Consider the following 20506-nt stretch of genomic DNA (forward strand, 5'->3'; position numbering starts at 1 on the left):
TGCGTGCGTGCGTGTGTGTGTGTGTGTGTGTGTGTGTGTGTGTGTGTGTGTCCCGCCTGCAGCGTGCTGTTTATCCATTCTGGGCCCGGGCTCTGACAGAATCAGAGATACAGATGGGCCGCTCTCCTCCCCAGCAGTGCTGGGTAGCGGTTGCTATGGGAGACGGCATGGCGCAGCTCCGCCTGGGAGGCTGGCGTGCGAGCCGGCCGGCAGCAGCGTCTGCGTTTGTGTGCACGCCAGCACACTCGTGTCTGTCCAGATTAGAGCCCCGAAATCACGGCCTCTCACGAGCCGTAATTAAGCAATACAGAGTGGAGTGTGTGTGTTTACGACGCCCGAGCGGGGACGGCCTTTAAAGCCTGGCTGCGATTACTGCCACGGTGCTCTTCCGTGTCATTTGTCACAGGCACCTTAACGTATGTTAGGATGTGCGTGCTTACCATTAGTATGGATGTCTTTGACCATTTTGGCTTTGTGTTTGCATTGCACGCGCGCGTGTGTGCGTGTGTGTGTGTGTGTGCATACAGGTCCACCATCCTGCAGCAGCAGTTCAACCGCGTGGGCCGCGTGGAGCACGGCTCGGTGGCACTGCCAGGCATCATGCGTTCAGGCTCCGTCGGCGGGCCGGACACGTTCAACACGGGCAGCATGCCGGCGCCCCAGCAGCAGATCACCATGGGGCAGATGCACCGAGGCCACATGCCCCCCCTGGTGAGGCTACGATGCAGCGGCTGCAGGAAGAGGCCACCACACACCGCTCAGTCACGCATGTGATTTCACCCTGCAGCAGAAGCTTCTGTGCCTAACCCCATCTCCAATGCTGCGTGCATGTGTGTGTGTGTGTGTGTGTGTGTGTGTGTGTGTGTGTGTGTGTGTGCATGTGGGGCTATCAGAGTCTGGCCCAGCAGGCCTTGATGGGAACCATTAACAGCAGCATGCAGGCGGTGCAGCAAGCTCAGGCCGACCTGGGCCAGGTGGACAACCTGCCCCCGCTGGGGCAGGACAGGGTGAGTGCTCGCACCACGGCGTCGCCCAGTGTGAACACACACCTCAGCAGCCTGCCTGGAGCAGTGTGGGACACATGGGGCAGATACACTATGTGAAAGACTGTCGCTTGCTTTTGTACACGTAGTTCTTTGAGAATCGTGCCCGTGCCGGGGTTTGGGGGTCAGTCTTTGGGCCAGAGCTGGGGCAAACGGTCATTCTGACACAGAACAAGCTTGCCTTGACCGTGGACTCCAGGGGTTGTTTATCTGATCTGAGATAACGCTTATGTTCTGTAGTGGGGGGGCGGGGAATGTTACATCTGACCAAGAATTTTGTGTACCAGTGGTCATCACGTCTCCCTCCCCTCTATTAGGCATCCCGGGTTTGGGTCCAGAACAAGGTGGACGAATCCAAGCATGAAATCCACTCTCAAGTGGACGCCATCACTGCGGGGACAGCGTCCGTTGTCAACCTCACTGCAGGTGGGGTTTCCTTCCGGGGGGGAGCGTCCTTCTCATGTTTCTCTTTCCTTTTCGAAGTCGCGGCAGATGCGTCCTGTTAGCAACCCCCGGCGGCATCAAAAAAATGTTTAAAAAGTTCTTCATCAAGGCCCAGACAGAGTCGCTGACACCTGAAAAATCACAGAGCCGGCGGGGAGGGCCCCGGACCTCGGCGCAAGCCTCCCTCCGGCCCGCCGCTAATTAATGAGCTGCTCTCCGTTTAGCCTGATAAATCCTGGCGTGGCTTCGGGGGGGCGCGGCTGGCAGGCTCGCCGGGTGGAGGCGTGCCACGCCAGCCTGTGCCAGGCTTCAGAGGCAGTTAATCTCACACTGCCGCCTGTTCCACGGGCCCCAGATTTCCCTGTTGCCTACCAGCCTTGAAACTTTTACATTGTTTTCAACCCAATTCTTACATCTGTTCCCGTCTGCCAGAAAGCTTGTTAGAAATAATATTGTGTCTGTGTGCGTGCACATGCACGTGTGTGTGCCCAGTATACTGATTTGGAGGCACATGATCAGAAATTGATGGAGAACAGTCGTAAACAGGCTTTAATCTGCCCCTCCGCCAGGTGACCCCACAGACACGGACTACACGGCAGTAGGCTGCGCCATCACCACCATCTCCTCCAACCTGACGGAGATGTCGAAGGGCGTGAAGCTGCTGGCGGCGCTCACGGACGACGGCGTGGGCAGCGGCCAAAACCTGATGGGCGCGGCCAGGACTCTCACCGGGGCAGTGTGCGACCTGCTCCGGGCTGTGGAGCCCGCATCCGGAGAGGTACTCCCGCACCCTCAGCCTCTGCTGGCTCGCGGCGAGACGTCAGCGTGTTAACACCCACGCGTTCTCTCCAGCCCAGGCAGACAGTACTGACAGCTGCGGGCAGCATCGGACAGGCCAGCGGAGACCTGCTGCGCCAGATGGGGGAGGGGGAGACAGACGAGAGATTCCAGGTCTGCCCCTCCGTCTCTTTCTCTCGCTACCTCTCAGCCCTCGTCATCTTCTGTTTACCTCTTCCACTCGTCTGCCTCTTTACCCACAAGTACCGAGTTAGCCGTGCCAGTCATGCCACTAGTCTGTTCCCACCATCGGTCCCTATAGCGTTCCCCCCCCCTCCCGTCGGTCCGGAGGCGGCTATCGGCAGGGAGGGGTCGGAGGCCGCCGGGTGGGCTAACGTGGGCGCTGCTCCTCGGTTGTTGCAGGACATCATGATGAACCTGGCCAAGGCGGTGGCCAACGCGGCGGCCATGCTGGTGCTGAAGGCCAAGAACGTGGCGCAGGTCGCCGAGGAGGCCGTGCTGCAGAACCGCGTCATCACCGCCGCAACGCAGTGTGCCCTCTCCACATCGCAGCTGGTGGCGTGCACCAAGGTAGCCGTCCCCCCGGTCAGGCCCCGCGCTCCATGAGACCTGCACGCACCTGCTGTTATCAGTTACCCGCCGGCTTCCGGTGGAGACGCATGTACTTGTGTAAAAACGGAGAAAAATTGCTCTTGAATACATCATATTGTGTTATGAAGGCACATAATTCTTGTTGTAGTTAATAAGTAGTGGGCCGCGATGACCTCCTTTATCCCACAGGAGATGCTGTTAGTTTGCAGAGAAATTTCTAAAAATGCCTGCCTACTTTCCTCGAGTAAGCGGCCAGTGGATGCAGGCTGTGGTGGAACGCTAGCTCTCAGACACCAGTGGAATGACCGTGGTGTAACCCCCCCCCTCCCCCGCTCTAGGTGGTCAGCCCTACCATCGGCTCCCCAGTGTGCCAGGAGCAGCTGGTGGAGGCGGGCCGGCTGGTGGAGCGCTCGGTGGAGGGCTGCGTCAAGGCGTGTCACGCCGCCTCCGAGGAGGCGGAGCTCCTGCGGCAGGTGAGCGGGGCGGCCTGCACCGTCAGCCAGGCCCTGGGCGACCTGCTCCAGCACGTGCGCCACCACGCCAGCTGTGGTGAACCCATCGGCCGCTACGACCAGGCCACGGACACCATCATGACCGTGACGGAGAGCATCTTCTCGTCCATGGGGGACGCGGGTGAGGCCGCCACCTCCTGCCACGCACAGCCGGCCTGAAACCGGCGCGGGTCCTTATCGGAAATTCCTCGGAAAAGGCAGCATCCGGGAATGGCGCGAGGCCGGGAAAGGGAGGATGGTGGCGGGCAGCAGGAACGCGGGCGGCGGAAGCGGAGCGGAGAGAAGGCTTCCTGACCAGAAGGGATTTATTTAAGCATACGATAACGCACCACGGCTCAGTTAAACCTCTCGTATGGGCGGCGCAACCAAAGCATATCTCCGCTTGCGGTTTAAACATCGTCTTAGCGTTTCTACCGTCAGTGTTACTTCAGAAGGGAACGTAACGCTAACATGTTTCCCAGTAGAGCTCCTACTTGTCTTTCGCGTACACCGCATTCTCACACACCATCTGTCTTATGCCGATATAAATACCTAGTGGGGAATAACGAATTCTAATCTGGCCAAAGTTTCATCGGGTAGATTATCTCGGTTTACCAGGCAGCGTCCAGCGCCGGCCACCTGTTTATTGCCTCCTGCGTTGGAGACGGTCGTGATGTGCCGTTTTGTTTTTTTTTTCACCTCCGCGGGATGTGAGGGGTCGTTCCTATTAACCGATCCTAAGATGTGCTTTGTTGTGGAGAGGATCCTTGAGCTGTTTGTTGTGTTACGACCCCGAGGCGGAAGAATGTCAAACGTCCTGCCGTGGCCGCTGGAGACGTGTCATCTGAAACCACTACAGAGTGCCGAGTCTGGTCTCGATCAAGTGCACTCGCTTTGAAACGTTAAAAGAAAACACATGATAGGAGGGTAACTTGTAGGGGAGCGGCGGATCGGCCACGGGTCTTCTGGTCGGAGTTGCGTTAAAAGACATCAGACCATCTGAACCACTGAAAAATAGCATTGGATGTATTTTCACACAGCTTATTAAAAAAAAAAAGCCCACATGTAACTCTGTGGAGGTTACTCATGCTCCCTCTCTTGATAATAGTATCAAGGGCTTTATTTCTGGTTCCATGTAGGTGTGAAGGCTTCTGTAGACAGAGCGCTTACAGTCTGAAAGGCTCCTGAGTCGATGGTGTTCTTCAGGTCACCTGGGAGGTTTTATTTGAGCCTTAAGTGCCTGTAGCTGTGATTCCCAAAGTCCCGCACAGCAGAGCAAGGCTCCGTACGTCAGAGCCACAAGCTGCGTCTGCTCGTCGTCGAGGAGCGAAGCACAGAGGCGCTGTGTTTGTGTCGTGTGACGCCGCGTTCATGCTCCTTCATCCTGATGAGCAGGGGTGGTCAATATTGCAGTAATACAATACTAGATCAAATTTATTAATATTTTATATTGATATTTTAGGCTTTCTAACAACTAGGACCTGCTGCTGAGTGCAGTTGTTTCAAATCACCATAAGAGCAAACAAAAGATACAAAAGAGAACAATTTGATTTAGATATTGGTGTAATGGGGAAAACATTCAACCATGCTTTATTTTGCCTTTTTAATTTGACACTGGTTTTTTTTGTTGTTGTTGTTTTGTTTTTTATATGCAACTGGTCAGAATTTCAGAAATACTAATTCATTCAGAAATGCCCGTTGTGATGTGATATGTAATAAATAACATCACATATACCTGATGAGCGCGCGCGTGCGTGTGCGCTTACAGGAGAAATGGTACGGCAGGCGCGTGTCCTGGCCCAGGCCACGTCAGACCTGGTGAACGCCATGCGCTCAGATGCAGAGGCAGAAGTCGACATGGACAACTCTAAGAAGCTGCTGGCTGCAGCCAAACTGCTGGCTGACGCCACTGCCAGGATGGTGGAGGCAGCAAAGGTGAGGAGCTGGGGTATATACTCCACCCGGCCCGGGGAGGAGCTGGGGTACGTACTCCACCCGGCCCGGGGAGGAGCTGGGGTACGTACTCCACCCGGCCCGGGGAGGAGCTGGGGTACGTACTCCACCCGGCCCGGGGAGGAGCTGGGGTACGTACTCCACCCGGCCCGGGGAGGAGCTGGGGTACGTACTCCACCCGGCCCGGGGAGGAGCTGGGGTACGTACTCCACCCGGCCCGGGGAGGAGCTGGGGTACGTACTCCACTCAGCCCCAGGTGGAGTGAATAATTTGACCATCATGTTTATTCATTGCGTAATGACCAAATTGTCAGATTTTGACTAATCAGAAATGCCATTTAAGCATTTGAAAGACACAATGGGTTGTGGCCTGGCTGGTGCCAGGAGATCAGAGCTACATGTAATGACTACCTTAAAAAGCTAGGATGTTATAATATTTGACTTGCTAGATTTTTTTTTGTTATGGCTCATTATACAGTCCCTGACATGTTGGCAGATATGGAATTGTAGCATGCTGTTTCCTTGGCAACAGTAAAAGCTGCTGATGTCTATGCATTGAATATATGTTGGAGAGAGAGAGAGAGAGAGAGAGAGAGAGAGAGAGAGAGAGAGAGAGTGTCACACACTGTGAGAGAAGAAACCTGTAGGTGTATGGCTGATTACAGTGATTTAAATGTGACAGCGTTCTTCTTTTCTGTTTACTGAAGGAATTTCTGTTTTGGTCAGAGACTAGACAGAGATTTGGAACAGTGCCTCCTAGACTATAGATTTGATCACAGGCTTCCTTACCGTGAGGGTTTCTTTGATTAAAACAACAATTACTATAACGGAAGAGCGTCTGAGCAGGAGCCGATGGATGGAGAGCGGTGTGTGTGACGGCTGTCTGCCTCGCTGCAGGGGGCGGCGGCACACCCAGACAATGAGGAGCAGCAGCAGAAGTTGCGCGAGGCGGCTGAGGGTCTGCGCGTGGCCACCAACGCCGCAGCGCAGAACGCCATCAAGAAGAAGCTTCTGAACAGACTGGAGGTGAGCGAGGACCTCTACTGTTGGCTTCACCCGCTTCTCTCTCTCTCTCTCTCTCTCTCTCTCTCTCTCTCTCTCTCTCTCTCTCTCTCTCTCTCTTATCTTATCTTATCTTATCTTATCTTATCTTATTGATCTTATTGGGGTGGAAGTAGTTAATGAAATGGAAGAATGCACGACATGGCCTGAGGAACATTAGGCCAAGGGTTCTGCCCCACCCCGGACCCAACCTCTGCCTCCCCCCACCCACACTTTTCTGCCCTGCCATGGTCTCCTCTGTCTCCCTCTCTCGGCCCCCAGCTCTGTCCGTCTTCTCTGATGGTCTTCACATTTCCACCACTGAAACGTTAAAAGATAACGAAGCTTTCTGAATTTGCTCCTGTTCCCCAAGAGGTCGCCCTAGGACCTGCGTCCTGCCGGGTGCTTCTCCCCCGTGCACTGCTCCCAAGCAGCGTGTCTTGAGTATGTTCGGCAGCGTGGGTTCTTTGGCCCAACGCTTCCAGAAGAAAGCGTCCTGTGTCCCTGATAGGACTCCTCTCCTCCAGACGGCTCCGCCGGCGTTCCGAGCTATCCATGCCCTCTCAGCCGCCACAAAGCCTCCGTTGTTGCAACTGAATTTTAACCCCTTCACCAACATGCCCCACCCCCCTTCATCCTGCCTCCTCCGGAACGCAGCATGGCCTCTCTGTGACACACACACACACCCCCCCCCCCCTTTGGTGAGACTTCAAATGCTCCTCGTGAGGCTTAGCACTCACACACACCAGCAGCCAGCGTTTGGCTGGCCGTCACGGCGGAGCAATCAGCGTGGGACGCAGAAGTTGGCCTAGAATAAAGGCCGAGCAGCTCAGGGGCTTCAGGGGATGGCGGAAGCTTCCAGAAGCTCTCCGTCGCATTCCGTCACTTCTCCCTTTCGTTTGAGACATTCGTAGTGCTGAGAACCTCGGGCTTTGAACCGTTCCGTGTCAGTGTAGTTGATATTCCTGTCCAGCTTCAGGTACAGTATGTTACCACGATCAGCAGCACGGTGTTTGCGCATTCTATAGCTATGTGCGCGCGCGTGTGTCGGCTTTACGCCGGGCTGCACGGCTCACGGGCGGTGCTTTGATCTCTCCCCCTCAGATCGCCGCCAAGCAGGCAGCGGCAGCGGCCACGCAGACTGTCGCCGCGGCTCAGAACGCAGCCATGTCCAACAAGAACCCGGCCTCACACCAGCAGCTCGTGCACAGCTGCAAGGTACCCGCCGCCACACCACACCCACCACAGGAGTCCGCATTTACACTGATTCAGACTCCTCGTTAGGCGAGAGACGAAACGGCGTTTGATATGAGGTCCGTGTGTGTGTGTGTGTGTGTGTGTGTGTGTGCGCGCGCGCGTGTTTCTGAAGGCCGTGGCGGACCACATCCCTCAGCTGGTGCACGGCATGAGAAGTAGTCAAGCCCAGCCCGAGGACCTGAGCGCCCAGCTAACCCTCATCATCGCCAGTCAGAGCTTCCTGCAGGTGCGTCTCGCCACACACACACGCTTTTCACTCTGGCGGTTTTTGAAACCTTCGGTCGTGTTAAAGGACCCCGCCAGCACTCATGTTTTGAAGATTTTCCTTTTCTCCGCCGCCGAGCCGCGCAACACGCTCACATGGGGTCGGTTTTGCGTTTGTGTCGTCTCAAAGCCTGGCAGCAAAATGGTGACCTCGGCAAAATCCACTGTTCCCACGGTAACGGACCAGGCGGCGGCTATGCAGCTGGGACAATGCGCCAAGAACCTGGCCACCTGTCTAGCCGAGCTGCGGACGGCGGCCCAGAAGGTTTGTTCCCTCCCTCGGTGCTGTACTGTTACGCTGCCCCAGTGCAGGAGACGGCAGGGGCCCTTCTGTGACCCGATTTGCTGCGTTTTAGGCTCACGAAGCCTGTGGCCCACTGGAGATCGATTCTGCCCTCAACGCTGTCCAGAGCCTCAAGAACGAGCTCCAGGATGCCAAGATGGCTGCTCTTGACGGACAGCTCAAACCACTACCTGGAGACTCGGTCAGAGCACGCGGGGTGGGGGGGTTTTAACTGGCTGGACCCCTTGGCCGGCCCCTTTTCCATTGGCTGCGTCTTATACCAAGCCTTTTGCGTCTGCAGCTGGAGAAGTGTGCGCAGGAGCTAGGGAGCACCTCCAAGGCTGTGGGCTCATCCATGGCCCAACTTCTGACCTGCGCCGCCCAAGGCAACGAACACTACACGGGTAAGGCGACCAGACCCAGCCAAAGCCTCTCTTGACGGGCAGTGGAAGAGCGTACGATTGTATTTCAGTAGCAAAGGGCAGATGAATGATTGTTTGCCTTCAGAGTCCAGAGACCTGGCCAAAATGGCCACCACACTCCAAACCGAGCCAGGCCATCGGTGCAGGGCTGAGGTGCTCCAACACAATCACCTCTCCATCCCCATCACCCTCATTAATCTTGCTCTCAGCACATTTAGCACAGTGTCAGCAATCAGGGCCTGCTGGCCCGTGTGATGCAGTCAGTCGGGGCACTGCCTCCACATGTCCTGTGGGAGGAAGAGGCCCCTCTAGCGTGTACTGCTCACCTCGCTCGCTGGAGCCCGAGGGGCCGCCCGAGAAGGCCACCCTGGGCATGGTGGGGTGATAGGTGGCCAATCTCAGCACATTATAATAGTAGAAGGCAATAAAGAGCCGTGCGGGTGGACTGGTTATTCGGCTTTGTTATTTGGGCCGTTTATAGGGAGACATTATGGAGATTGAGGCAGTAGAGTGTGGGACTTAGAAGCATTGTTACAATGAATGGTGTCTCCTGCCTAACCTGGGGGAAGTGATACAACATCAGGGAGCATTAAGTGTAATGATGGAATTTATGACAATTGAGAGAATCTTTCAGGCATATAAGTGTGTGTCTCTGTCTCCGTGTGTGTGTGTGTGTGTGCATGCGTGTATCCAGGCGTAGCTGCGAGGGAGACCGCCCAGGCCCTGCGGACTCTAGCCCAGGCGGCGCGGGGCGTGGCCGCCTGCACGGCAGAGAGGTCGTCGGCAGCGGCCATGCTGGACTCGGCGAGTCACGTGATGGAGGGCTCGACCCTGCTCATCCACGAGGCCCACCAGGCTCTCAGTTGCCCCGGCGACGCAGAGAGCCAGCAGAGGCTGGCCCAGGTCAGAGCCCCCGGCCGAGCCTCCCTGACCATCCCTGGATCTGCAGCTGAGATTTGCAGGGCTGCGTCCATGTCCCCGGTCTTTCTCCCTGTCCTGATTGCAAGCCCGCTCACTCTCACTTTCTCTGAAGAATATGAAAAGTAGTACATCACCCTCCTGCACGACAATTATGTCTTGTTAACAGAGCTAGCGCTCCGCTGTGTGCCGTGTGCTCTGCGGCCTGCTTTCTGGAAGGTTGCAGCGTTTCTCCTGATTTGCAGCTGCTCCTCAGGGAAATAAACATATTGCTTGGCATATGTGGATGACAGAGGCATAAATTAGGGAGGACATGGATTTCTCTGCACTGCTATGGGCCTGATTAGCATTTTGGATTCAAGCTGCTTTTCCCTGGGACATTGTATAGTTGTAAGGATGCCTGATGTAATGTCAAAGCACTGATTGTGTGTGTGTGTGTGTGTGTGTGTGTGTTTCAGGTGGCAAAAGCTGTATCCCACTCTCTGAATAACTGTGTGAACTGCTTACCAGGACAGAAGGATGTGGACATGGCACTGAGGAGCATAGGAGAAACCAGCAAGAAGCTACTGGTGGAAAATGTGTGTGTGTGTGTGTGTTCAGTTTGTAGGAGCTGAAGCTCGTTAGCTTACCAGTGATGATTCATTAACTCACTTTAAATCTACTTTACACAAACATACTGATTTCCACAAACTTAGTCGATCAGCCAAGACTCATTTGAAACCCAGCGTTTCTTTAGCTATTTAAGGCCAACGTGGCTAACAGGTAGAGGAAGTCTGACTTAGCCAAGCGTTTTCTGGAAACGTGTGCTTATGCGTGCCCCAGCCTGAAAGGCACTACACATACTAACCGGCATCTCCTTGTCCAGTTGCCTCCATGCTCCAAGTCCTTCCAGGAGGCACAGACGGAGCTGAACCACACGGCTGCCGAGCTGAACCACTCAGCCGGCGAGGTGGTGCACTCCTCCCGCCGAACCAGCAGCCAGCTGGCCGCCGCCTCCGGCAAGTTCAGCCAGGACTTCGACGAGTTCCTGGACGCTGGCATCGAGATGGCCGGGCACACGCAGGTACGGGCTCGTCCGGGTACCCGCGTGCACCAGAAAAGAGCTGACCTGCACCCGGGAAAGTTTATTACGGATGATCAAACTTCGCTTGCCGATATGACCTTTGACATATGGATACAAACCGTTTTTGGCTCTATGTAATGAGAAGAGTGTCCTTGGTGATTCCTAATGTAGCAACATCCAATCATGCATAACAGTAGGAGAGTAACGGAACTGAGCAGTTTTTTCGGCCCATTTCAGTATCCTGTTCCTTCCTCCTCCTCCTCATCATCACTGCCTTATTGGGCAGGTCTTACAAGACGATGTATAAATAAAAAGTTGCTAAAGTTAAACACCTGGCCCAGAAACTCCGACCACGTCCCGCAGAGAGGATCAGAAGGACTTTCAGAGTCCATACAGACAAAAGGTTGACATCCAGGGCACTGGGCAAGACCAAGTATCCTCTGGCAGCTTTGAGACATTTTTGGCTGATTTTGTTCATTAGACCTTCCCATTTAATTCGTTTATGAGCGTAATCACCCCGTCGCAACAAGATGGCTGACGAGCTGGTGATCTCGTCCCGCTTGCTTTGCTCGTTAATTTGCGGAGATTGGCTGGGGAAGGGGTCCGCGGAGCATGACGCACCTAATACGACTGAGAGAGACACTCGGGGCACTAGGACCCCGAGGCCATGAGCAAGCTCCAGCCAGCGCTGCGGCCCCTTTAGCTTCAAGCGCTAGAGATGCGCTGGCGTCTTGCTGCTTATAACTCTGGTAAAGCCAAAAAGAGAATCCAGTCAAGTAGAGGTTTCAAAGCCATTTGGCACTCCTCAAAACCAGCGTATCTACAAAACTGCATCAGACTTCTCTTTCTACAATGGGTAACTGGTGGTGTTACGGTTCTACACGCCAAACGTTATTGTTTCAGTTTAAAAAAAAAAAAATGCATGACTCTTGGTTTCATTTTCTTGGAATTGTCTCTTCATAGTCCAAAGACGACCAGATCCAGGTGATTGGAAACCTCAAGAACATCTCCATGGCGTCCAGCAAGCTGTTGCTGGCAGCCAAGTCGCTGTCTGTGGACCCCGGGGCTGCCAACGCCAAGAATCTCCTCGCAGCAGCGGCGAGGTAATGGCCCACGGGCCAGTGAAATCCAGGAACAGGTGGCGATAAAGGCTCCTGAAAACAGGAACCCCCCCCCCAAACAATCCAGCAGCGAGATGAGAAGAGGGAGCGGGTGCTGTGCGTGCGAGACGCGTTTGGTGGAGTGTGTGCGGATGAAAGCTTCAGGTGGAGGAGGGGGGGATGGAGGAGCTCCGCTGGGCTTTGGGCCTGATTGATTTCTCTCTGCTTAATGAGGGAGATGGAAGCTGTGGGACATGCATGAGCGCACACACACACACACACACACGTACACACACACACACACGCACACGCTGTGCTTAACTGAGGAGAAAACATCAGTATTGCAACAGCTTTCTGTGCGTGCGCGTGTGTGTGCATGCCAGTATGCGTGCATGTAAGGTACAAGATTAATTTCTGATGTATGTGTGTTGGGTACTTCAGCGGTAGCGGTGCTCTGTGTGCTTAGGGAAATGGGAATTTAAGTGTGAATCTTACAAGGATTACAGTTTGAACAGCTCTTTAACTGCTGAATCTGGAGTCACTGTAGCCTTTTCTTGTGTGTGTGTGTGGATTTGTGTGGCTGTGTGTCCTGTGTTTCAGGGCAGTGACGGAGAGCATTAACCAGCTCATCACACTGTGTACCCAGCAGGCCCCAGGCCAGAAAGAGTGTGGCAACGCCCTCCGTGAGCTAGAGGTTAGCAAAACCAACTGCATGCATTCTCTCTCTCTCTCTCTCTCTCTGTCTCACACACACACACACTCATATATGCACACGTGCACACACGTGCTGCTTTTGTAAAAGATTCTTCTAATGATTTGTTTTCTACATATTTGCATATACTGAGTTTTGCAGTGTTATTCCTTTTGATGAAGCAGGTCTTAGTGAATCACAGAGCTCACCACTCAAGTTCAATTACATGTATTGTACACACATATTTATATCCCAAATCAAAACCTGGAATTGCTTCACCAAGAACAGAGCAGAGTGTTTTCTGTTTACCATTCCTGAGACCTCAGAATCTCTTCTCTCTCCCCCCACCCCCCTCTCGATCTCTCCAGGCGGTCAGAGGAATGCTAGACAACCCCAGTGAACCAGTCAATGATCTTTCATACTTTGACTGCATAGAGAGTGTGATGGAAAACTCCAAAGTAAAAACAGAATCTCAAACCCTAAATATAAAAGTTCATCTAACGATGAAAGCGGTGTAAAAAAAAAAAAGTAAAACTGTGTGTGTGTGCGCGCGCGCATCAGGTGCTCGGAGAGTCGATGGCCGGTATCTCGCAACACTGTAAGACCGGCGACGTGCCTGCGTTCGGGGACTGTGTGGCCACGGCATCCAAAGCCCTGTGTGGGCTGACGGAGGCAGCAGGCCAGGTGAGTGCCTCGCCCACCGTGGGCCGGCCCTGCCCGGCACCCCGGCATAGCAAAACTCCCGCGCGCCTCTCATGGTGCAGAGACTCCAGTATATCCATCAGTTCTGAGCAAGCCTTCTCACAAATGTAGTTATTTGTCAATACGGTTTGTTTTTGTCTCTGATCTTAGGCATCATATCTTGTGGGAGTGTCGGACCCCAACAGTCAGTCCGGGCATCAGGGCCTAGTGGACCCAATCCAGTTCGCCAAAGCCAACCAGGCCATTCAGATGGCATGCCAGAGCCTGGTGGATCCGGGCAGTAGCCCTTCTCAGGTAAGCACCAAGCCATTTATGTGTCATTTACACGCAAACTTTAATGACGCAAACACAGTGTTGTGTATTTATTATTTTGGTTTGTGAATGGGATCGGCTTTGCACAGGTGTTGTCTGCAGCCACGATTGTAGCCAAGCACACCTCGGCGCTGTGTAACGCCTGCCGCCTGGCGTCATCCAGGACCGCCAACCCTGTCGCCAGGAGACACTTCGTGCAGTCGGCCAAAGAAGTGGCCAACACCACAGCTAACCTGGTGAAAACGATCAAGGTCTATAATCGTATCGTCTCTCCGAATGTTTCTCGCGTTTGCTTCCTCCGCTCTGGCCCCGGTGGTAGCCACGCAGGGCTGTCCGAGCACGGCCATGTTACAGGGACTGCTTGTTGCAGGCCTTGGACGGGGACTTCTCGGACGAGAACCGCGAGAGATGCCGCGTGGCGACGATGCCTCTTATAGAGGCTGTTGAGAATCTGTCCACGTTTGCCTCCAACCCGGAGTTCGCCAGCATCCCTGCTCAGATAAGCAACGAGGTGAGTACCCCATCGGCAACACCTCGTGTGTGTGTGTGTGTGTGTGTGTGTGAGAGAACCAACACTCCTAAGAGCACTCATTATAGGGCATTTTTCCATTAAAATTTCCGCAGGGTCCGAGGAGTTTTTAGATCCGCAGCGCTCCACTAGTCTAGCGTCTGTTGCGTCTCCTCGCTACTCCCACAGCCTCTGTGAATAACTAGGTGACTCTGTTGCCTTTGATCCGTTGCCTTCAATGCTGGGCCAAAACAAAGTGCTCGCTCCCGGTTTCAAAGGAGCAAGTCACCAGTGGTTTGCTGAAACACTTTTTTTTGGTTTTAGCCAAGGAATTACTTAAGGTGAAATCAGGGTCGCCTCGTTTTTACAGTGTTCCTAAAACACACTTCCTGTGCCTTTAAAAAGTTATCACCTCTGTGTGTTTGAGGACTGGATACAACTATGGGCCTGTTCAGACAGCCACTGTAGAGCCTGTTAATGGAATTCACAGTGCTGGGTGGGGGGAAATGTAGTAACTTTCAGTAACTTTTTGTTTGGTTTACAGTTTCTGGAATTTTCTTTAGCTAGTCTTTGAACATTGGTGAAATTACACACGTAAAACTAAATTAACTATATATGTCACTAGTGTCACTCAGAGTGGTCAAGGAACAGTTTTATTGTTTTTTTTCATTCCCCACCTCAGGGCTCAGCAGCTCAGGAGCCAATCCTGCGCTCTGCCCGTTCCATGCTGGACAGTTCTGCCCAGCTACTGGAGACCGCGCGTTCTCTCATAATCAACCCCAAAGACCCTCCCACTTGGTCCATCCTGGCAGGCCACTCCCGCACTGTATCTGACTCCATCAAGAGCCTCATCACTGCCATCAGGTTTGTGCAGCCCCCACTATTTCATGCCAATAGAAAGGACATGGAAATCACCACTGAAGCTTTTTTTTTTTTTGGTCTGGTTTTGTGTTTGCGCGCGTGACATCCGTCTCGGGCACCTGCCGTCCGTGAACATAAGGGACGCCCGTTCCCTGCCTGAGCGGAAGGAGGTCGGAGAAGGGAGGGGGGAAAAAATGTCCATGTAAGCATCCCGGGCATGTCTGCAGTGTGCCGCAACAGTAACACCGCTGCTGCTGACAACCTGCGCGTTCCGTTTCAGCTCAGCACCCTCATGTCTCTGTCTCACCGTTAGGTGTTCTGGCAGCGCGTTTGTAAAGGGGCCGGGGGCTCTGGTCTGTGGAAAGCGCATAATGCCAATTAAACACTTGTTGACTTGGTGTTATTTTAAAGAAATCTTTTAAATAAACGCCTTCAGGAATTGCCTTCAGGCATAGCTTCCTCAATTCTGTTTAAATCCTCCCAGAAGGGAGGGTTTAGTCTAAAGCTTAGTCACATATAGCCCTCGTGTTTTGAGGCATGTTGTGAATGTCTGTACTTTGTACTCCACTCAACAAAAGGCGACTCCAATGTCCGCTCTCTGCCTCGGTAATGGCAGCGGAAGAGCTGCCTTCGGTGAGATCTGCCTCCGGAGCCTCTGGAAATTGATATGGGGTAATGGTTGAGCTGATCTGCGATCAGTTAGTAGCTAGAAGGATGTAGGTCTGGGCAGTCAGGCAGGCTGATCTGAGATCAGTCGCTATGTGTGGGTAAAGGGATGTTCCAGCCCAGACAGTAGGAACAGTAGCAGGGGATGGGATCTCTGCCACAAACCCCCCCGCCTCCCAAACCAACTGTCCTCACGCTCCATCCTCTCACAACTGGAGCTCAGCCTGTGTGTGCGTGTGTGTTGGGCGAGTGGGTGCCCAGAAACCAACTCTTTCTTTTTAGAGCTGTGCTGTATCCGATGTCCAGACTAAAGAACTGGACACAAAGGCTGTACCCTCCAGCAACTCCCCTCCTTCTCGTTACTATAGGGACAAGGCTCCAGGCCAGCGAGAGTGCGACCACAGCATTGACAGCATCAACAAGGGCATCAGAGACATAGAGCAAGCGTCCCTGGCCGCTGTAGGCCAGAGCCTACCCTGCAGAGATGACATCTCACTCGAGGTACTAACGTCGCTCGTTCTGCCTGCTGGTTTTGTACGTGTAGGCAGCCATCATAGTATAGCTTTATTTCACCGTCTTTTATTTGGTACTGGGAGGGGCCGGTGTTTTGGGGCGGGGCCACGGTTGGACTGAATGTGCCTGTATTGGTTGCTGCGCAGGCCGTCCAGGAGCAGGTGACCTCTGCCGTGCAGGAGATCGGCCACCTCATTGAGCCCATCACCACCGCAGCCCGGGGGGAGGCCGCCCAGCTCGGACACAAGGTGGAACACCCCCCCCCCCACACACACACACACACAGGCCCGTTTACATGAATTACAGCAAAAGTACTTTTGCGTCTTGCTTATAGACAATGATGGCTTTCTGTAATGCAGTTAAGTGTATTCCATATTGGAACAAAGCTTCTCAGGGCCCATTGCGTAGTCTCTGTGGTCTCCTAGGTGAGCCAGCTGGCAAGCTACTTTGAGCCGCTCATCGTGGCGTCCGTGGGGCTAGCATCCAAACACATGGACCACCAGCAGCAAATGAACATCCTAGACCAGACCAAGACCCTGGCCGAGTCTTCCCTCCAGATGCTCTACGCTGCCAAAGAGGGAGGGGGAAACCCTAAGGTACAGGAGCGCACACACGTAAAAACATACACACACGGGGTGCCTGAGGGATGAGGGCGTTAAAAAAAAAAAAGAAGTAAACAAAACTGTTGATGATGAGGATGTCCAAACACCTGGTTTCCAGGTTCAGTCATTTGAATGTAAGATACTTTAATATTAAATGTGTACCTGTACAGATCATTAGCTTGTGATGAAGTCAGCATGTGCACTAACTCGCACTATCTCTCTCATTCTCACACACACAACACGCCCTGTCGTCATACAGGCGGCCCATACCCATGATGCAATAGCAGAGGCGGCACAGCTGATGCGCGAGGCGGTGGATGACATCATGGTGACGCTGAACGAGGCAGCCAGCGAGGGGGGCATGGTGGGAGGGATGGTGGAGTCCATCGCAGAGGCCATGGGTCGGGTGAGCATGGGAAGGTCCGCCGCCGCACACTCGAGGATTCCAAAAGCCAAACCTGTCAGACAATTACACACTGCTGGAAAGACGTGGTCGTGCGTCAGCCGACGTTATAAGCCCATCTCCTGGATATCCGTCCGTCACGGCGCTGCCGCCCGCGGCGGGGTTCTGGGGCCCGGGAGGAGGGCCTTTCAGCTGTTAGTAGAACACGGCAGGAGGCTTTTGGGTTCCTTGCCCAAGTGTCTCCAGCTGTCATTCACACCCGCGGGGCCCGCCACGGAGCCGGCTGCGGAACTCATTATTAGCCCCCATTTGATCCTGTATCGCCGCTTGTCTGGCTCTCGCATGTCCGCGCGCCGTCATTATCCTGTCACCAAGACGCACGAAGGAGGACAATGGCGACAACTGAAACATCTCCGCTGATTAATTTTCGCACATTTTTTTCACAGTAATTTGCAGCACGACTATATTCGGGGTTTCTGTAAGATGTATTCGGTGAGTGAACAGAATGCTAAAACTAGCCTTGGTTTTTCGGGGTGGGGTTTTATTGGCTTAGATGGACGAGGGAACCCCCCCAGAGCCCGAAGGCACGTTCGTGGATTACCAGACCACCATGGTGAAATTCTCCAAGGCTATTGCCATCACTGCACAGGAAATGGTGAGTAGCCTGTTGTCGCGTTAGCCTCCCAGCGGTCGCAGCTCTGGCCCCATAATGCACAGGGAGTGTGTGTATGTGTGCATGCACGCGTGTGTGTGTGTGTGTGATCATGGAGGGTGCGGTTGTCCTACGCTGACATGCTCCTCTGCGTCCCAGATGACCAAGTCGGTGACGTGTCAGGAGGAGTTGGGTGGTCTCGCCTCTCAGGTGACGCTGGACTACAGCCAGCTGGCCCGCCAAGGGCGCCTCGCCGCCGCCACTGCGGAGCCGGAGGAGGTGAGGACCTGACCCAGCGAGACAGCGTCCCCTCTGCCCGGTGGGCCGCAGAAGGGACGCACACACATTTAAGGTCTCACAGACACAGATAAACATTCAGGTCTGTCTCTCTCCCTTTCTCTCTCACTCACACACATATATATATTCAGGTCACACTCAGACACACACGTACAAGCCGTACACACTTGAGGCACAGATGGCTGCCCTTCTAACGTGCGCTCCTGTTTCTCATGTTAAATTATTTTTGAGCAAATAAGGTGCTATCAGTGTATAATCCCAAAAAAACCTGATTAACATTAATGAAGCTTTGTGCTAAAAACAGATATGGGCTTAATTTACAGTCCCCTGGTCCTCAGCAGGGAAGGTGTGAAACTCCAGTTAGGTGGAACACCTTCCTCGCATACGTCCGAACCCACATCTTCAAGAAGACGGCACAGAAGTGTGAATACACAGCCTACTAGCCAGCAGCTCACTTCAATAGCCTTTACATAAGCTGCCGCTGCTGTTACCATAGTGACACTGTACCCCCACTAGCTTTAAAAGTCTGCAGTGAGGTGGTAATGAAGCACCGGCCACCCACGGAGCCGCGTGTCAGGAAACTAAAGGTGTAGTGGCGTCGAGCCCACTCGCCCGCCTGCGACGAGGAGCGAAGCAGGAGTGTGGCGGTCCGTGCCGCAGATGGGGTAGCGGGGGAGGGTTGGGGCAGCGGGCCGGGCTCTGGGCCGGAGCCAGAGGTATGGTGGAGTGAGCAGGGGGCTCCAAGCCGGAGACGGGGTTGGGCTCTGAGCTAAGCTGGACTCTGACCGTGCTGGGCGTGCCCGTTCCCCTGCAGGTGGGCGTGCAGATAAAGGGGCGTGTGCAGGAGCTGGGGCACGGCTGTATCTACCTGGTGCAGAAGGCCGGAGCCCTCCAGATGAGCCCGATGGACAGCTTCACCAAGAGAGAGCTGATCGAGTGCGCGCGCGCCGTCACCGAGAAGGTAGGCCTGACACAGGTCTGCTCACTGCCGGCGGTAAGTGACGCTGCGAGGGGAAGTTTCAGCCTGCGCTCCCAGGAGGAGATCACTTCTGCTCCTGATGCGCGGCTAACTGGACCCTGCTGTCGGGGCGATGGGTGTTGAGGGTCTGGAGTTTGCAGCCTTAAGATATTTGATGGTAAGAAATGTCAGAATTTATGCAAGAGATGTAGCACTAATAGCACATATTTTTTTTACTGCCACAAAACAGTGCCCTAAGGGGTTAACGTCTGTAATAACATTGTCTAGAGTAGACATTGTAATTGTGGGGAGAAGGAAACCGCTCCACTAGTGCAGTACAGGAGACCCACGCTCTTCCGACGCCGCACGTCAGACGGGTGGATGTGTTCCCAGTCATCACTGCTGAGAGAGAACATTCACCAAGCCATAGTTCATTAGGTCGCAGACGGGGTGTTCTCAGAACGTTTCCTGGTTTGGCATGGAGTGGTGTTCTGATGATTGGGCTCCTGTTTCTAGTGTGATTGTCAAGGATTAGATGCATTATGTTGTATTTGCTCCTTATTATATGTGAGAAGGGGTTACGGAGCGTCCCGATGAGGCTGGACTCTATAGCTGTGTATACTGTCCCCCTGTGGCTGGACTATAGCTGTGTATACTGTCCCACTGAGGCTGGACTCTCTAGCTGTGTATACTGTCCCACTGAGGCTGGACTCTCTAGCTGTGTATACTGTCCCGCTGAGGCTGGACTCTCTAGCTGTGTATACTATCCCGCTGAGGCTGGACTCTCTAGCTGTGTATACTGTCCCGCTGAGGCTGGACTCTCTAGCTGTGTGTACTGTCCCGCTGAGGCTGGACTCTCTAGCTGTGTATCTGTGCTTGAGCCCCCAGCTGGCTGGAAATGACCAGAATGGAAGTGTGTCTGCTTGATCAAATTCACGACTCACCAGTGCCTGGAGTGAATCAACATGAACAGACAGAATTTGAGCCTTCGGTTACTCTGAAATGCTTTCCCTTTCTGTCTTTCCTTCTGTTTGTATAGACAGTTCTCCTTCCCCGCCACTCGCTAATATTTCTGAGTGGTAATACGAGCTTTACGTTCAGAGTCCCAAATTTTCATTTTCACCTCAGAGTAGCGAACCTATTAATATTCTGTTCCCAGTCTGTGCAGAGGCTGAGAGAGTATACAGTTTGATTCACAGCGCCGCTGCTTCCTGCACTCATTATTCCTCACATCTGCCTCAGATTCAGCGGGGCAGCGTTACACAACGCTGTCCCCTTTACAAAGCTGCCTTTTATCTGCCCCCAAACAGTACACAGCGTGTTCCCTTCTCCTTAAGAAAAGTCGTCGGAGCGCTACCGTCAAACGGGATCCGTCACCTCCCCCGTGTGAGCCCGTGTTCCCCTCTCGACAGGTCTCCATGGTGCTGTCTGCCCTGCAGGCGGGTAACAAGGGCACTCAGGCCTGCATCACGGCCGCCAGCTCCGTGTCGGGCATCATCGCCGACCTGGACACCACCATCATGTTCGCCTCGGCGGGCACACTCAACGCCGAGAACGAGGAGTCCTTCGCAGACCACAGGTGAGACCCCCACAAGGACGCGGCACGCTTGTTATGCCGTTCAGCCAGCTGCTCTCTCCGAACAAGATCCGCGATGATTAAAGAACGGTCTGTTG

At 53.9% G+C, this 20506-nt stretch overlaps 1 protein-coding gene across 1 annotated transcript in view; it reads left to right on the top strand.

Moving 5' to 3' along the window:
* tln2b (talin 2b) overlaps positions 1-20506 on the top strand; it is an 80028-nt gene that overhangs the window by 46642 nt on the left and 12880 nt on the right. Inside the window, exons 14-46 of the mRNA XM_035522466.2 lie at positions 528-711; positions 894-1007; positions 1361-1469; positions 2057-2265; positions 2340-2438; positions 2688-2855; positions 3215-3509; positions 5136-5302; positions 6217-6345; positions 7465-7578; positions 7730-7843; positions 8012-8146; positions 8238-8366; positions 8466-8568; positions 9281-9489; positions 9963-10082; positions 10370-10567; positions 11531-11670; positions 12268-12361; positions 12727-12816; positions 12920-13042; positions 13211-13354; positions 13462-13623; positions 13743-13883; positions 14563-14744; positions 15776-15908; positions 16067-16168; positions 16346-16516; positions 16782-16928; positions 17479-17580; positions 17737-17856; positions 18689-18835; positions 20245-20411. Of these exons, the coding sequence (XP_035378359.1) occupies positions 528-711; positions 894-1007; positions 1361-1469; positions 2057-2265; positions 2340-2438; positions 2688-2855; positions 3215-3509; positions 5136-5302; positions 6217-6345; positions 7465-7578; positions 7730-7843; positions 8012-8146; positions 8238-8366; positions 8466-8568; positions 9281-9489; positions 9963-10082; positions 10370-10567; positions 11531-11670; positions 12268-12361; positions 12727-12816; positions 12920-13042; positions 13211-13354; positions 13462-13623; positions 13743-13883; positions 14563-14744; positions 15776-15908; positions 16067-16168; positions 16346-16516; positions 16782-16928; positions 17479-17580; positions 17737-17856; positions 18689-18835; positions 20245-20411 (4761 nt within the window). The remainder of the gene's footprint in view (positions 1-527; positions 712-893; positions 1008-1360; positions 1470-2056; positions 2266-2339; positions 2439-2687; positions 2856-3214; positions 3510-5135; positions 5303-6216; positions 6346-7464; positions 7579-7729; positions 7844-8011; positions 8147-8237; positions 8367-8465; positions 8569-9280; positions 9490-9962; positions 10083-10369; positions 10568-11530; positions 11671-12267; positions 12362-12726; positions 12817-12919; positions 13043-13210; positions 13355-13461; positions 13624-13742; positions 13884-14562; positions 14745-15775; positions 15909-16066; positions 16169-16345; positions 16517-16781; positions 16929-17478; positions 17581-17736; positions 17857-18688; positions 18836-20244; positions 20412-20506) is intronic.

This window comes from Electrophorus electricus, chromosome 4 (genome assembly GCF_041902795.1).
Source record: "Electrophorus electricus isolate QZ-2024a chromosome 4, ASM4190279v1, whole genome shotgun sequence".
In the NCBI taxonomy this organism is placed as follows: Eukaryota; Metazoa; Chordata; class Actinopteri; order Gymnotiformes; family Gymnotidae; genus Electrophorus; species Electrophorus electricus.